The 18072-nt window shown below is 38.3% G+C and overlaps 1 protein-coding gene across 2 annotated transcripts in view; it reads right to left on the bottom strand.

The window, feature by feature from the left end:
- The window catches only part of xylt2 (xylosyltransferase II), a 30761-nt gene that overhangs the window by 9781 nt on the left and 2908 nt on the right, over positions 1-18072 (bottom strand). For both annotated transcript variants that reach the window (XM_082185340.1, XM_082185339.1), the window contains exons 2-7: positions 10039-10561; positions 9289-9464; positions 7720-7922; positions 5732-5812; positions 3797-4013; positions 2121-2297 (exon numbers count right to left, since the gene is read on the bottom strand). In XM_082185340.1, the coding sequence (XP_082041466.1) occupies positions 2121-2297; positions 3797-4013; positions 5732-5812; positions 7720-7922; positions 9289-9464; positions 10039-10561 (1377 nt within the window). The remainder of the gene's footprint in view (positions 1-2120; positions 2298-3796; positions 4014-5731; positions 5813-7719; positions 7923-9288; positions 9465-10038; positions 10562-18072) is intronic.

Below are 18072 nucleotides of genomic sequence, written 5' to 3'. Positions count from 1 at the left end.
AGGCCTATTATATTCACATTCTTTACTGTGGTAAAGTAGAAAAACGCTGTAGGACAGATAGCCTACTTTTTTACTTGCACGTCAAATTCTTTTTGACACAGTTTGTGCTGGTTATTAAAGGTGCCCTAGAATGGATTGTTTTATTATTTTATAATGTTTCCTGGGGTGCCCTTATAATGTTAGTATGTTTTTTAGATCTAAAGTTGTTATAATTTAGAAATAAAAGGCATATTTCCTAGCCTGATTTCATCCTCTGATTCGAACACTCTGTTTGAAGGGGCGTGTCTGCTGAGAGACTTCAGTGGAAACGGCCACTGCTGTGATTGGCTGACATGCTTGCATATGAAATATCTGGCATTACATGTAGAACTATCTGGAAAACTTTTACTATTACAGCTTTTATACGTTTTTACTATTACAGCTATCGGGATTAACGAATCATGAGAAGTTTTTTAAGCATTTAGATCTATTCCCATCACATAAAAGGTTGCAGTGATGAGCATTGAGCAGATGACAGCCTGTTGATCGCGTGAATAATGATCTTATCACTGCAACGCAGTTTCTGCGAGAAACGACGTGAAGTTGATCGTTTAGTCACTGGCTTGATTTACTGATGCATAAACAGTATTGAACGACTTTGAGAGAAAGATTATCTGTCTGAACTTGAACAATTACACATCAGACATTCAACATAACCCACTGGTTCTTCAGAGGCTCGGATGAAGGAACTAAAAAAATACTTTTGTGTTCATTTGTACATCCAAACACTGAGCAACTGCCATGCTTCGCTCGTTTGCAAGCCATGATATCTCTCGAGGAAAAAACAATATCGCGCTGGATCTAGATAACACAGTGTAAATTATCGTTAATAAAATCACTACTTACCGCTTGCGGGAATATAACGTTAGTTGAAATTGCCCCCTTCGTCAGTATGAGACGCCGAGAGAAGCCTGGCTGCTTGATATTGTTCCAGGTTAGAAAAACAGTCCGTGGTGAAATGGGCAGAGCAAACTAACAACTTCGAATTAAACTGTAGCGGTATCCGATTATAGATAGATAGATAGATTATAGATAGTTCTGCCATTTTCCCTATGATCCTCGCTTGTTTCTTCACCTGCAGAACTTCCGATGATTCGGCTGCGCAGTTCCGCCTGGCCTTGAGCATGGGCTGGCATATGCAAATTTTTGGAGGCGTACATATTAATGATCCCGACTGTTGCGTCACAGTCGGTGTTATGTGGAGATTCGCCTGTTTTTCAGGGGTGTTTTTCAAAAACGAGATTTAAATTAGAAGGAGAAAACTATGATGTTTGAGACTCACTGTATGTCATGTCATGTCTTGTTATTTAACTATGCCAAGATAAATTCAATTTCACATTCTAGGGCACCTTTAAACTTGGTAAGGCACGTCAAGGCACGTCAAGTTTCTTTGTAAAGCGCGTTTCACACACGCGGGTGATTTTTGTTTCTCTGGCAGCGCAAAATCAAACATAGCCTAAATGTCTTGCCTTGTGGAAGATAAAATAAGCTCTTCAGACTTTTTACAAGTAGAAAACATGAAGATATTAGAAAAGATATGGTCTCTTTCCTGCTTGTGTAACACATCCCTGATCCCCTCTCAAAGTGCTATATCACGTGTCTTTGTGTTGAAATATAAAACAAATGTTTTTTTTAAATATTTAACTTTATTATATTATTTGAGTTAATATTATTTACTGATATTTATTTCAATGCTTTACAGGCTTTAGTGTGTTGTTTCATTGACGGAAGTGCTCAAATAAACATGCATGTCTGTTACAAAATGGATGTTTGAGCCTCGTTTATTATTATTATTTTATTTCAAAATGTATTTAATTTATAGATACAAAAAAAATGTAAGAAATGTAAGCGTAGAGAGCCTTGACTGTTTATGATAAAATATATTTACGATAAAATATCATCTTAACATGGTTATAAGGCCACCCAGAGTATGCCATCAATGAAAACATTTCATTTCATGAATCATGAAAACATTCGTACGCAGATTTCACACACAAGTTTGCGTGTACACGCGCTTAGTGAACGAGACCCACTGTGATCCTTTAAATACTGACTTAATATATATTTATGAGTTCACAGACCTGTATTCTGATGAGATCTGAGGGTTTGAAGTCATTGGGTGAACAGCCACACCAGTCCACTATGTGCTTATACTGGCACTTGCAGCCCAACTTCCGGTTCCAGTTGGTCACACGCAGGTTATTGTCAACCAAAGTATCACACATGTGGCTGTTTCCCAGCACTGTGTGAAAGAAGGACTGAAAACCAGACAGACAGGAATTATATAATACACCCTCAGGGACACAGCGCTTAATGTTTACTGCTCACTGTCGTACCAATTAAATTAAATAATCTAACATGGAGTATCACATCAACAGTCTTATGAATTTATGATTCAGATTTAATACACAATAACAGTGGCCAGATGTGCAGGATATGATATAACCTGCTTCTTTAAAGGGGTCATTTCACCATTTTTTTAAGAAAAATGGCACTGTACGTTAAGGCGAGGCACTACAGGCATAAAACATTTTTTTTTTCATGCATCCATCAATCATTTTGACATAAAGTCATTAACAATACAAAGTGTTTTTTCAGAATAGTGGAAAGAAAACATTTAACTATCGCTTAGAGCACTTTATCTATTTGCGTCTGTGGATTTTAATTACAATATATCTTTAAAGGCCGTTTTCTCAAAATGAGTTTTTCCTCCTACATTGAGCCAGAAATCTCCACTTCAGTAGCAGTTACATGCACCAAACTGTTTTATTCTTATCTATGTCTCAAGGTTTTTACAGAGGGGTTTGTTAATATATCATTTTCCTGATTTTATACATTTTTTTCCTAAAAAAAAAAATTTGAGATATCCAAAATCCCCTCTGTAAAAACCTTTGACTCTAATATAATTCAAACCTATATGAACCTGACTTCATCCAATGTTCAGATTTTTGTTCTAGAAATGTATGCAAATTAGTGCATATTTAATTAAAGGGTTAGTTCACCCAAAAATGAAAATGCTGTCAGTAATTACTCACCCTCATGTTGTTCCAACCCCGTAAGACACAGAAGCGCTGCGCTATTACACTACGTGAAAAGACTCGAGGCCCAGAGAAAAGGAAATGAAAACTGGAATAAAGTCGTTATTTTTGTTTGTTTTTGCACACAAAAAATATTCTCGTCGCTTTATAAACTTAAGATTGAGCCACTGTAGTCACTTGGACTATATTAACGATGTCTTTAATACATTTTCTGGACCAGCAAGTTATAGTGTCCATAAGCCTATGGAGGAGTGATCCAGCACTCAGATTTCATCAAAAATATCTTAATTTGTGTTCCGAAGATGAACGAAGGTCTTACGGGGTTGGAACAACATGAGGGTGAGTAATTACTGACAGCATTTACATTTTTGGGTGAACTAACCCTTTAAATAACACCTCATTTGCATATTTAAACATAACATTTCAGAAAACGTGTAAAACAAAGAAAAATTGCAATTATCAATGTCATCAATTAACTGTGTAAGTATGGTGATATATATATGCATTATATTTTTTACCCTGTTCACCTGGGGTGTCTTGCCTTAAAGTTTTTATTTTTATTTTAATGTAAAATGACTTATTTTCTGAAATATGAATATTCCTAAAATAGTCTTCATTTTCTTTATGCATAATAATTTCTTTTTACTATGTATTTTAAAGTTCGATTTTTTTTTGTGCCGGCACGACCAAAGGATGTACATGTGTCCAAAAGGCAGTACCTCAGCAGGCAGTAGGGCGTAGGTGTAAAACTGCTTGAGCCCCGTCACCAGCTCGTCCTGCGAGTTCACCACATACTCCACAAACTTCCGCGTGATGGAGAACCAGTCCGAGCCTCCTGACACCTCCAGCCCCTCAGGGATGCTGCGCTCGCCCAGACGCCACATGTGGTTGTCACATTCGTGGAACAGGCGGTCCAAACCCTGCTTCTTAATGAACCTGCGTGACAGGATAGAGCAGGATGATGACTGATGTCAGCGCAAACACTGTCACGGCTAGATTATTATGTAAGCGAGGCGTGTCAAACGTGTCAAGACGGTATAAATATCTAGAAATCATAATGAATGACAACAGGAGTCTCATTAAAAGGCTGACATTCGTGAGTAAAAGAAACAAACAACGCTATAAAGTAGTTCGGTGCAGACTTTTATTAGCATTTCTCAAGCTATTTGATTGCTTTTTTTTATTCTGACCAAATTCAGTGTCATAATACCAACACAAACAAACAAACAAACAAGAAATTAAATGTCACAGAGGACCCTTGTAGACTAGTATTTAAAGGTTAGTGCAGACTTTTGCATAAAAGAAAACTTTAATATTCATGATTAAAACATGAAAATGTGTATTCATTGTGTAAGGAAGAAGTTATTACTTCATTATACCACTTGTAAATAAATTAGTACGTCTATAAATCAAATGCAGTGCTTTTCTTTTCTTCAAATGCATGAAAACAAAGATCACATTTTTAAGAATTGGGCACAGAATTTTTTTACTAATTTTAAAGCAACACCATGTAGTTTTTCAACCTTCATAAATATTTCCAAAATTGAATTATTAATTATATAAAAATATAGTATATACTAATATAATTAGTATATAGTATAGTATAGTATACTATACTATAATTAGTATATAGTAATATACTAATTTTAAACCTTTTCTTTTCATTGTCTCGGACAGCGTTATTAATCATGGACCCACAAATTTTACCCACATACATTTTTTTTTAATACTTGTAATAATTGTTGTGGCGATGTGCACTACAGTTCAAAAGTTTGGATTCAGTAAGATTTTTTTTTTATGTTTTTGAAAGAAGTCTCTTCTGCGTCTTTATTTGATCAAAAATACAACAAAAACAGTAATATTGTGAAATATCATCCGTTTAAAATAACTGTTTTCTATTTTAAACCATTTTAAAATGTAATTTATTCCTGCTGGGATGGAAAACTAAATTATCAATAGTGATGGACAGAAATAAAATTTCAGAAATGAAAAATTAAATGAAATATGGCTGTAATCATTTGTTTTTAAGACAAACATATATTTAAATAATGAAGACACCACTAATAGGTTAAGTAAAACTATAATAAATATGGAATATAGTGCAAATATTTAGCAAAAATCTGCTCTACAAAGTTTATTTTTCTAGCTGACTATCGAGTTTATGGTCATTGAATGGCTTTTCTGCTGTAAATGTGACATTACGTGGCATTGTTTACAAGCCGTTTTATTGACGTCTTTCCTCCGGTTGAAACACTCATACACACATGTGACAGGATTGATTTCAGTTAGTTGTAATGTTTCTTTTACCATACCTTCTGATGTTCATCCATGTTTATTTCATGCTGTAACTAGTACTAAAGAGGAGATGAGATGATCGGTTCATCGTTTCATATTAAAAGTGCTTTGTTTCAGGCTTTTAAAATCAAGAAATCGATATTGTCAATAAGGATTCTGACTTAAAATTCAACAGCAAAATCAGTGCAAGAGTTGGTCAATTTGATTCAACGAATGAATTCATAACTCTGATCCCAATTTTGTTTTTTTAATTAACATAATCCCCACCCATTTTAGAGCCTCACTAGATGTGGACAGTATATCAGAACTGCCAACCTTACCTGGAGTAACCTCAGAGTTGAATCGAAAAATGAGCTTACCTTGCGTTCTCTCTGCCGTGAGACTTCAGGAAGTTCTTGTCACGGTTCTGGGAGAGAAAAGCCACAAGCTCATCGTTGGTCCTGTTTGAAACCGATAGTGAGAGAGGAGAGAAGAGATAAAAACGAGGGATTATGTCAGAAGCCCAGCGCTGACTGCAGGGTGGCGTGGGTGAAGTCTTCATCTGGAAGGAATTAGCTGCTGCTGACAGGATTTTGGTCGGTATCAAACGTCTACATGTGCATCGGGCCACGAACACAGATTTGGCTTATTTAGCTCACTTAAAAAAAAATAAAAAAAAGGGGAAAAAAAGCATCAACAGCTGGAAGGATTGTGAAATTATAAGGCTCTGATGTGTTGCAGAAATCCTCCCGAAACAGATTGCAGAGAAAGACACAGATTTGCCAGCAACATCACGCTTGCACACAATGAGAACGGCTCAGACATAAACTCAGGAGAAGGCTCCTCGATACGCATCTCTCAAATCAGTATCATCAATTTATGATGTTTATTGCTATGAATTCTGGGATTGCCTTCTCCGGGAAGAACAGCCCTGAAGGCATCGTCGTCTTCTTTATCTTTTGGAAAAGCTTCATCCAATTTGGTTTCAAAACTGGGGTTCACGGGGGAGTTCATGAGTTGATGAAAAGCTAATAATGAATAAAATCAAATGCAAAATTGCAACAAATAAATAGGTTTTATTTGCATCCATAAATCCTGTTCCTTTTATAGTATAGCTTGGTGCAACTACCAAATCAAAAGCAGCCATTTAAATAAGTATGTTATCTGTTGCGCAGCATGTTTTAGAGTGAAGTGCGGCACTGTGTTCATTTACACACGCGCAGCTCATGATGCGGTGATCTCAGAGCGGCTTTATTCACATCAAATGCTGATCCTCATCAAACTGCATCTCTGGATGTGCATTTGGGAACACAATGTGTGCTAGTTTCTCTTTATTTACACATTCACATTATTCCGAAACATATTTGTGGACGGAAGTTTACAGCACTTTCAGCAGTATCCGCCGAAATAAAAGCTCGGGGATTTTAAATGTTTACAGCTTGAGGGTTTGAACTTTTAAAAGGGAAGAATTTAAGACATAAATATGAGTATTGTAACTTGTAGCTTGTTCTAAATTCTAATTCATAATTAATTCTAATCAATTCTAAATTACAACAATATATTTCTGTCTTCACTCATAATTGGAGTTTAAACAAAATATTTTAATAATTTAATTAAAACATTTAAATAAAACGCTAAAAAAAATGAACATTTGAACTGTTTACTTGCATGTCATGTGACCATCATTAGAGAACCATGAACATCCGAATATCCGTCACTAATTTATTAAAATCTTAACTTAAAAATTTAAAAAATGTAAAAAAAATTGTTCAGCTGACAAAAATGTTTGGGAAATCCTGGACAAGTCAATTAGTGTGGTCAACTAGTTCATGTAGGTTTTCTTCTAAACCCATTGAAGTAGCCAATCAGATGTACTTCCTAATCCACATATTCATTTATTACCATTCCCTAGCCGGCGTCCAGCAGCATGATATGAAAACTCTTGTTTTACCCTCCTCCTCCCCAGCTCCACCTGTATAGATCTGCTAGGGCTCTTCTCTAATTTTCTTACAGCAGCATGTTTCCTTATTACGCATGTTATTTTAACTAAGCTGAACAAATCCTCGTATTTGATCAGCTGCAGCATAGTAGATCTCATTTTCCAAAATCAAGCATATGTACATTGCATGCCCCAATTAAAGTTGTCATGACCTGATGCAGGGGTGCCCAATCCTGTTCCTGGAAATCTCCCTACCAGCAAAGTTCAGATCTACCCCTGATCTAACACACCTGTCTCTAATTATCAAGTGCTCCAGAAGATCTTAATTAGCTGGTTCAGTTGTGTTTGATCAGGGTTGGAGCTGAGCTTTGCAGGAAGGTAGATCTCCAGGAACAGGATTGGGCACCCCTGACCTAAGGCAATGCTGACCTGGTGGGGAAGTCGGTGGCACTGAGGTTGATGAAGAAGTCCCACTTCCAGTCCAACATGGACAGCAGATCATGCATGCTGCGCAGGTAGGCCTTCAGCAGACTGGCCCCGCCCCAGATGGTGACCATGCGCCAGGGCGTGGCTCTCACGTTGGAGTAGAGCTCCGCCATCTCAAGCACTTCCCGATGCATGTAGTTTGAACGCTGTAAGGGACAACATAACAGTCTTCAATTAATGCTAATGAAGACTAATTCATTACAACGGCATGCTTTGCTACAGCATTAATTCTGAACCAAATGCATCCTATATGAGATAAATCAGATATAGATAGGCCTACACAAAATAAACACAATATTACAACTTACATTTGCACAAAACAAAAGGCTGCGAATGCACACGCAAAATTATAATCATGATGAAGGTGTAACTAGGCTATAGCTGTAAAATGGTCCCAAACATAACTCCGGTGAGCTCGCTTAATTTTTCTTAGTTTTATCGATTAAATGTATTATTGTCAACTAATCGTTAAAATCACTAGTATATGATGAAAATTGTTCAGCAAGCATGTTACTGCAGCAGTGCAGTTTTAGCTGTCGTAACTCTTCTGCTGCTGGGTGAGGGAAGATTTCTTTGCCAGGAGTTTAGTTTAGCTCTGAAGAACTTTACTTTTAAGAGGCTAAAACCTGAAATAACTTGAAATGAAATGCTAGAATCAAACGAGACAGGCATGCAGAGAGGAAGAGACAGAGCAGATGTTGTGCCAAATCGTATCAAGGTGTGAGAAGTATTCCTCCAGTAAAAAACCTGGTTTACCACAAGTTCTGACAAACCTCAGCTCTACACACACACCTTTGTTCTCCAGCATGAGAGCTGACGGCCACCGAGTGTCTCTAACACTCGAGTTTCAATCAAGAATCAATCCCACAGGGCTGTCTTTAAGGGCACTAAAGCTTTTGGCATGGAACAGAGACATACCCATTTGATGTCTGAGTTCGGTTGATTTGGGGTCACAGTGGCTTTCTGAACTCCTGACTGTTTGAACTCTGGTGTGGTTTGCACTTAGTCTGAAACTAGTAATGCATCAAAATCAAAAAGCAACCAAAAATTGTGGACCTGCAAAGCCAAAAACGGACACTAATGCTTGATTTAAGATGCGGTCACATTAGCAAAACTTTAGCATGCAAAAAAGGTAAACAGTGTAGCGATGTATGAAGCGCAGCTCACACAGAAGTCTCTCTCAAACCAAGCAGCTTTCTAACGGTCAACGTGGCGAAACCGCGTAACAACTTTAAAACGTTGCGAAATTTGTGTGGGAAAAATCTTTCGCCCTCCCGCGAAATTCCCAATAGTGTGGATTTCTATCGAATTTTGCAGAACAGCAGTAAATGTGCCTCCAGCTTTACTCAATGAACCGCAAATCGTTACTTTCGTCTCAAACCGAGACCCTTTTAAAAAAAAAATGTATTTATGGTTTGTGAGGCTGTTCTTAGATGCATTTAATTCTGAGTAAAATTTTGTTTTCATACCGTTTCAATTTGTGAAAATTCCTGTTGGGTTCTTCTAACTTACCTTATCCACATGGATGTAGTAAAAGTGGTCTTTATGATAGATGGCTTTTAGGAGACGTTTCAACTGTCGGACTGCTCGTCCATGAACCACCAGTACGAAAACCACCCTGACCGGGTTCTCCACCTTGGAGAGGTCAGTGTCAGAAAAATCTGCATGCTGGATGGCACTGGAGATCACTGAAGATGGACAGAGAGAAAACAAACAAACTATACATGTCAAGTCAAGCCACCTTAATTTATATAGTGCTTTTTACAATACGGATTGTTTCAAAGCAGATTTACAATGATAACAGGGAATAAATGCAACAATGATTGTTTTGGCTGTAAAGCAGCTCTAGAAGAAAGTCATTATCCAGTTTAAGTAAGTTCAGCACTGTATTACATGCCAGTTAAAGGAATAGTTCACGTCAAAATGAAAATTCTCTGTCATCATTTACTCACCCTTATGTTGTTTCAAACCTGTATGAGTTTCTTTATTTCTGCTGAACACAAAAGAAGATATTTTGAAGAATGTCGGTAACCAAACAGTTCATGAACCCCATTGACTTCCATAGTATTTTTTTTTTCCTACTATGGAAGTCAATGGGGTCCATCAACTCTCAGTTTTTCAAAATATCTTCTTTTGTGTTCAGCAGGTTTGAAACAACATGAGGGTGAGTAAATGATGACTGAATTTTCATTTTGAAGTGAACTATTCCATTGACTTTCAGACACGACTGGATGTACATGACGGATGAAAGAGTGCAGTTACCATGCTGTGGGCAAAACTGAGGCAGAGACTGAGGCATGAGCAGTCCCGCTTGGTGCTGGCAGACGATGTTGGCGATCTCCTGTCGGCACTGTCGTGAACCAGCACGTTGGAGGGCAGACAGGGCGTCCTTGCCCGAGATCTCACATTTGGGCACAAAGTCACTGCTCGGGACTTGAGGAGCACCCTCGACGCTGCCTGGCTCTCCGGGTGCCACTAGATGGATTTTGGCCATTTCCCCTCGCTGACTCTCGCTAAAGTTACGGCTGCTCGAGGGATCGTAATGAGCAACTTTTTCAACAACCACTCTATCTTCCAGCCCACCAAGGCTCTTGTCCTTCAATGAGGGCTTGCTTCTCCGTCTAGACACCCTCCTGATGATGGTGGTAACGGCGGGCCGATCCTGATGCTGCCTCCACTGGACGTGGTTCGCCCCGGACAGGGCATTTTGCCTGTCAAAGGCCACAGGGTCCATTTTCTGCTCCTGCCCATTGTGGTCGGGCAACTTCGACCGCCTGTGCTTCCGCTGAAAAGGAAACAAATCAGTGAATAAATCAGAGATGCGATACCAAATCCCTCCACATCTGCGCAAGAGAGAAAACAGGATCAAATCTGTTTTTAGAACAGACAAGATGTTTTACTCTCCGAGAACAAACTTGCTGACGTTTCAGGGAGCACAGAGACACAACGTGTTTGCTTTATTTCCCGTTTGTCGTTTCCCTGTCTCTAGTCGTGGTTATTTTTAGCATCGTTTAGTGGCGGCAAGAGGAAGCAGAGATTCATAATGAGGATAGTGACTCACAGCTCGGCCAACGCAGAAAAACACTCAGTGCCATTATCACAAACAGCATCGACAGGGGTGCAAGGCTGAATCCCACAAAACCTGCCAAGACGGCAACATTGGTAATTGGTAACACTTTACAATAAGGTTTCATTTGTTAACTTTAACTAACAATGAACAACACTTCTACATTTACTACTTTCAGGCCTTCCCGCTTGGGTCTCTCCAGCGCTGGAAAGCTTTTCCAGTATTAACACGAGTCCTAAGATCTTGCCTGATCATAACCCTTCTTTTTCCGGTGATATTCCTCTGAGCTTCTCCTCATTGGTTATCTCAGCTTTATCATTCTACAGTCTTTCTACAAATGTCCCACTCGCTCACTCTCTCTCCTCCCACTCAATGAGAAAATACGCCCCCCACTGCTGATTGGCTACAAGAGTGTTGTGGTGCTCGGCCTGTTCGGACCTCAGACATCTAGCAAATATTCACAAAATTGTTATTTATTTAAGTCAGATTTATATCGGCCATCAAAAAAATTATATTGGTCGACCACTAGCTTCCAATGTTGCAAAAAGAAGAACTGTGGTGAAGAAAAAAAGCAAACCACAGCCACGCATGACATGCCAATGTGGTGCTGGAAGTATGTAGTGGGAGAGAGAGAGAGAAATAACAAGCAATTCCCACCACTTCCTGCTATTGGATCATTACACAGCAAGGCTGGGTCTATGCCACACATCTGCTGCCCACACAAAACTAAACAAAAAACAATGGATTGTGGGCCAGCAGCCCTAGACCAGTGTCAGACGATACAAGACCAGTGGTCAGACGATACAGCACCAGTGGGCCTCATTATCTGGTGGAATCGTTTGGACTTTTAAGCTCACTCGTTTCAAAGTGAACCAACAGCTTTGTTTCAAAACATGAGTTAGCATAGACTTATTACCAAAGCTGAAAGCTGTTTCACAAGGACCGCAGCACAGTATGAGTTCTTTGTGAAGGTGATCCCAGAATACAATGCAGTCAGCTTAGGGGAATTAATCCTTAAACTCAGTATATAAATTATGTATGTATGTTTGTATGTACAGTCAAACCATTTATTCAGTCACCTTGGCTTCAACATTTCTCACATTATCAGTTTATTCGATATAGTTTAGATTAGAAAATGGTAATACAATATGACAAGAACTCAGAGATATCGAATCAGTTGATATTTCACTGGTTTTGTCCCTCCTTCTGTTAGACTGTCTCACAGATGAATTCGGTTGAATATCTGTCAGCTGTTAAATTTAACTACACAATTAGATAATACCAATTTAGGTCAACCAATCACCAAGCAATGCTTAATTTTGTTCAGTCTGTGGTGTAAAAATGTCACATTAGCAATTAAAGAAAAAACACTTAAGAAAAACATGGTCAGGTCAAAGTGTCTGAATAAATTTTGGTCCCAAATTTGTATAAATTTGACTGGTAGTCCATTGTATGAAGAATTGTTGGGTATAATGTCACAGTTTACTTTATTTTGCTATCCTCACTTACATAAATGAACTATTAGTCCTGTACCCACTAGTAAATAATTTTTTTTTATATACAAATAATTTCTGGTATGGATGTATGCATGCATGACATTTTAAATATGCATGATATTAATATAGGCTAATTCATTCAATTTTAGAAAAGTACTATACAAATAATGTAATAGAATTGTTATTGACGATTTTACCAATATATGTGCCGTGTAGAATATTGGGCTGTTATATTAGCAATGTTGGAATAAAGCTTGTGTTATGTATAGCTAACAGTCAGATGACAGCTGTCCGCACACTGCCTCTCACCAAAGTTTAGTTTTAACCTTAAAATGAACCCACATAACAGGAATGTTTGAGTCGTTGTCAAATGCGCCTACACTGGGTGCAACCTACACGTTAAGGATAGAGCTTGGAACAAAGAAACAGATCTTATTCAGAGCCTAGAAGCAAAATACTTGCAAATCAAGCAAAAGGGTCAGACAGTTTAATCACTGAAGTTGTTGACTAGTTGTTCATTTGGCAGTAAATTTGAAAATTAGTTAATGAATGCATTTTTATTTGTTTAGCATTTGCATTTAATACACAACCGTGGCCATATGTTGGATTGGATTTATCATTGAAGTCTTTATTTCAGATTGTAATAACCTGTTTTGCTGAAATCTGAAATGATCATCATTTGGCAACAGTCTAAGGGTCGTAAATGCAATGAAAATGCATCTCGAAATATTTCTCGAAAGTACTAATAGAATTGTTAAAGGAGTCCTTAAGGAAGCTGGCTTGTTAAAGGGAAATCTGAATCAGACCCAGCAATCGTTAACTTGCTCAGGTCACAGCAACATCACATGACCAGGAGTATTTGATTCTTCCAGTCTTAGAGACCAAAGGCTACAAACTCAATGGCCTCTTTCATCACACTGAGACTCAGAGACAGAGGTCAAAGAAGCCTGTGGATGTGCTGTGGTTGGAGAATAAGGAGAACTTCTTGTGTAGGGATCAGTTAGGACGGTTGACTCGTCATCAAACAATCAAGTTAGTCGGCTAGTGCGTAAAGGTTCTTCATTACTTTTTAGAGGTGGTGCTGTAAAAGGGCTGAATATAGAGTCATTCAGAGGGGATTTCAGCGTGCTAATGGTCAATACATTCACACAAACAGTTTGCTAACAAACAAATTTGCTAACAAAGCGGCAATAAGTTGGTGAATTAGTTCATTTTTAAGGGAGTAACAAAAAACGTAACATTCCCCAAGAATGCCACCGATGTTTATTTTAGAAACGGGCTATTTTGCACCTCCTGTTCAAAGAAAACATGGCAAATGTGCCTATAAAACCTAATTCTGGAAAGTCTTAAGTATTTAATGTTTAATACGCGCTAGGCGTACAGTGCGCGTGACAGATTTCCTGATCAACATAGTATGCACGTAATGTGTGCATGCAATGAGGGCTGCCCCCTAATAGTAGACTAAACGTTAGTCAACCAAGATTTTATCAGTCGGTTAGTTGCAGGAAAAAATGAATAAAAATCTACAGGAAGTGGCGAAATCATGTGAGCGATTTAGCGGCATTCGCCTGTCATCCATCAACCTAAAATATGGCTTATCAATTGAAACATGCAAGTAGAAGCAACTTTAAATGGCCGCTCGCTTTAACGTTAACCTATATTAAATGTGCACTATTATTAGGCGCATTGAGCGTGGAAAGAAGCTAAAGAACTAAAAGACAAATTTTTATATAGGCTAGAATATATATAATAATAATATATTTTTTATTTAGTCATACAGATAAGTCATTCCAAACTGTAAAGGGTCTACTTTTATTTGTGTACACTCGCGATATCAACAAAATGTGCTTTTGTAAAATAAAGAAAACAAACCGGATGCACTTTCTGCCGTCTCGGTCTCCCTGAACAGCAGCGCGTCACATACAGTAAATGAAGCGAAACTCCTCAGTGTATAGCCTACTTGCCTCACAGACATGAGAAATATATCTATAGAAAGCTTGAAATGTCTACTAATCGAAAACAAATACTCTGTTTATGTAATCCATATGAAAGTTGTATTTCTCCACTATACTGCAGAGATGGCGAGTCAGCATTGTCAACTTTATCTTTGCAGCCAACACTGACTCAGAAAACAGTAGTTTATTAATAAATAGGCAAATTAAAATGTCTCCTTGCTATTTTTTCTGACACATTCATCATTACTCTTGGACTCATTCAAATCAGTGTTGGCGCTGCCGCCAGGGTCCGAAATTAACACCCGCCAAGCGCCAAATGCGGGTAGATTTTCCGATTGGCGAGTAAATCTCAAAAGGCTATCCGCCACACTGGCGGGTGAATGTTCATACCAAAATATGAAATATTCAGCGCGCACGCGCTCTTCTGCCTCTTGTCTTAACGCTCTCATCTGTTGACGGCGCTGAGGAAAAAGGATATGTGAAGCTCCCGCCACTGGTAGAAGCGGTCGCCGCACATTTGTGTCCTTCCACTGCTGGCAGTTGGAGAGCAAAGGTCGCGCACCCATCTAAGCTGTGCAGAACGTCTTCAGAACTCGCGGATCGTGCATACTCCGCCGCTGGCCAGGCTGCTTCTGCTTTATGGCCCTTGCACACTGAGTCCGAAATTATGGCATGCGTTTTTTCGCTTTCGTGATTCGGTGGCTTTGAATTGTCAAAACACCATTCAAAATGCTTGCTACGGATGCGAAAAACGCCGAAAATCGAACCTGATTCAATAATTTTTTTTGACGGATGAAAGTTTCGGAGGCAGTGTACAAGCGTGATTGACATAACGTGAGGTCGTCTTTATTTTTTAATGTGCGAAAATTTAGGACGCGAATTTCGGACTCAGTGTGCAAGGGACTTTATACACCATGGCCGTTCTTTTTTTCGAGAAAATGAGTTCTCTCATAGCGTTGGCAATGCAATGCAATGCAATTCCCTTATCTCTCAGGGAACCAGTACGTTCTTCCTTCCCTTCCACATGAGTCAGGTAAACTGACAAATTTTTTTTTTTTACCCCAATGATAGTAATATTTCATATATTTCTCTCATTTTGATCAATATATAGATTTTTTTTATTATACATTTCAAATTTAGCTTTGGACAATTTTTTATGTTTGTATTCAACATAATACCTTATTATCTCAATTAAATGTACTGAAATTAATGTATATGTGACAAAAAAGGCTGTTTATTATTTTGGCCGGTAAAAAATATGCTTGGCTGGTAGATTTTTTTTCATCTACCAGTCCCCGTGGCAGGTGAGCCAAAAAGTTAATTTCGGACCCTGGCTGCCGCTGAGCCAGAGAGAGCAGTTGTCATGAAACGGCTTCACAAACAGTCTTTTCAACCACACAGTTTCATTATTTCTGTTACAAATATTCATTTTATCACATAAGTACTGGGATATAAGTTTATAATTCAGATATAGACACTGATATCTACAGTAGCGATCAAAATCACCTTTTGAAAGTAGCAAGGCGCTTCAAATAACGATTGTATCAATTACATTGTTACACCAGTAGGGGGCAACACGTGATTGTCATTGAATCATTAATTCAAGAGATTTATTTAAAAAACGCTGAATCATTCATTTAACCTGTTTTTTAAAAATAATTAATTCAGATTAATTAAACATTTTAAATAGACTGCAGCAGTTAACACTGTCAGAGCCTCTAGTAAATTAAATGCTATTTTGTTTAGTTGTCCGTTCAGAATCGTGGGAAAATCACAAACTCAGTTTAAAAAAAAAAAAATTGTGATTCAGCTCTCGCACTTTGGCACCAAGTCAATACTTAAATTGAAAAACATAAAAGCCTTTCTTTCTACAGAACCGGTAGTACCGCGTCAGTAAACGTTCACGTCAAAACTGGAGTATAGTTTGGTTTTGAGCATTCAATTTTGCAGGCTGATTCCTACATATTGAGGCTGAATGGCACATCATACTTCTTTATCAATCAAACAAGCATTGTTCCTGAATGAGTCAGAGAATACTGATCCGTGCTGTAATATCTGCATTAGGTGTCCAACACCTCCAGGCCCACTACAGGAAGCAATATTGTGAAAGAGACACATGGTAGGTTGCATTCCCATGAGGGCCAATTAGGAGAAAGGCTGCAGCAAAGCATTCTCGCAAACATGTGAAACATCCCATGACAGAAACTTTGGGAGCTTCTCAGGGTGGGAGCACTCCATTCAGACAGTCCACTCTCATCTCAAACACATCTTTAAACCACATTTCCTCACCTTGTGCACATGTATCTCAACGTGGCCCATTATTGGCCTTCTCAATATATTGAGATGTTATCTAGTCGCTAAAATGGATGAAATTATAAAAAAAGAAGTCAGTACTATCAGTAAAGGACATTTAATGTTTAACCTATAAAAACTACTGTTCAAAAGTTTTTTTTTTTTTTTTAAAGTAATTCTACTTTTATTCAGTGTCTTAAGACGCATTAAACAGATCAAAAGTGACAGTAAAACTTCCTATTCATCAAAGAACCCTGATTAAAATGTATCTAACCAGATGGTATCTTTCTGGTAAAGATATATTTTCCTTGTTAATCAGGGTTTTTGTCCTAACCAGAGGTGACAGACAGCGATACACCACGATTCGTTTTAAGAAACGGTTTCTATTTTTGCAAAGTCACAACGTATGACTGATAATCGTACCTAATGCTGTGCTTTATTTAATGTTAAAACAATTTAATGTGAGACTGAATATCATATGACCTTATAGCCAACAAGAATGTTCAAACTGTTAACTCAATGTGAAGAAACAAGTCACTCAGTGTACTTTACAGCAAATCAGCATATCAGAGTGATTTCTGAAGGATCATGTGACACTGAAGACTGGAAAATTCAGCTTTGCCACCATATTAAAACAGAAAGCAGTAACTTTTTACTGTACTTTTTAAGCAAATAAATGCAGCCTTGGTGAGCAGACGAGACGTTCAAAATCCTTAAAGGTCTTACTGACCCCAAACATGTGAACGGTGGAATACTTTTCAGAAAAACCTGCATACCGAGGGTCTGTTTAAACACGACACCGTTTTCAACTAAAAACGTAAAACTTTGAATGCGTTTTGGCCGCTCGTTTACACGACAACGCCGTTTTATGGGCCTGAAAACGCAAACTTTTGAAAACAGGGTTTTAACGCGCAAGTTTTTGAAAACGGTCTCCGTGTAAACAACAAAAAAGTGAATCTCTGAAGACGATGACGTCATGCACATGCGCATTACATGTTCAGTATATAGTGTATCATCGCCATCTACTGGCCTGGCAGCAGAATACATCGTTTATAGTCGTTTTCGCGGATCTGTGTGAATGGGGATCGTTTTGACAATGTCTGTACGCAGAAAACTCAAAGGAAAAACTTCTCCGTTTTAAGCAGATCATTGTCGTGTAAACGTACCCTCAGTTTACTTTTGACTACTTAACTTTTTAACTCAATACATTCATTGATCATGTACTAGGGAATCTATTCGACTGCAGATTGACAGTGAAGTGCAGATGGGGCAGGAATCCAGACACGACAGCCAACACATTCCTGATACTCGTCTCAACTCGTAACCTCCTTTCACAAATGTATTCCCGTATTACTCCAGAGCCCTTGAACAGCAGACAGCTAAACATTTACTAATTAGCTATGCAGGATTCTTTCAAGTTTACTTACAGTTAATTTATTACAGGATCAGTCATCCTGGACTAACCTGAGGCTGTGTTTTGATCAAG

Source organism: Leuciscus leuciscus (genome assembly GCF_965113295.1).
Source record: "Leuciscus leuciscus genome assembly, chromosome: 1".
Lineage (NCBI taxonomy): Eukaryota > Metazoa > Chordata > Actinopteri > Cypriniformes > Leuciscidae > Leuciscus > Leuciscus leuciscus.
This window is presented reverse-complemented; position numbering and strand designations above follow the sequence as displayed.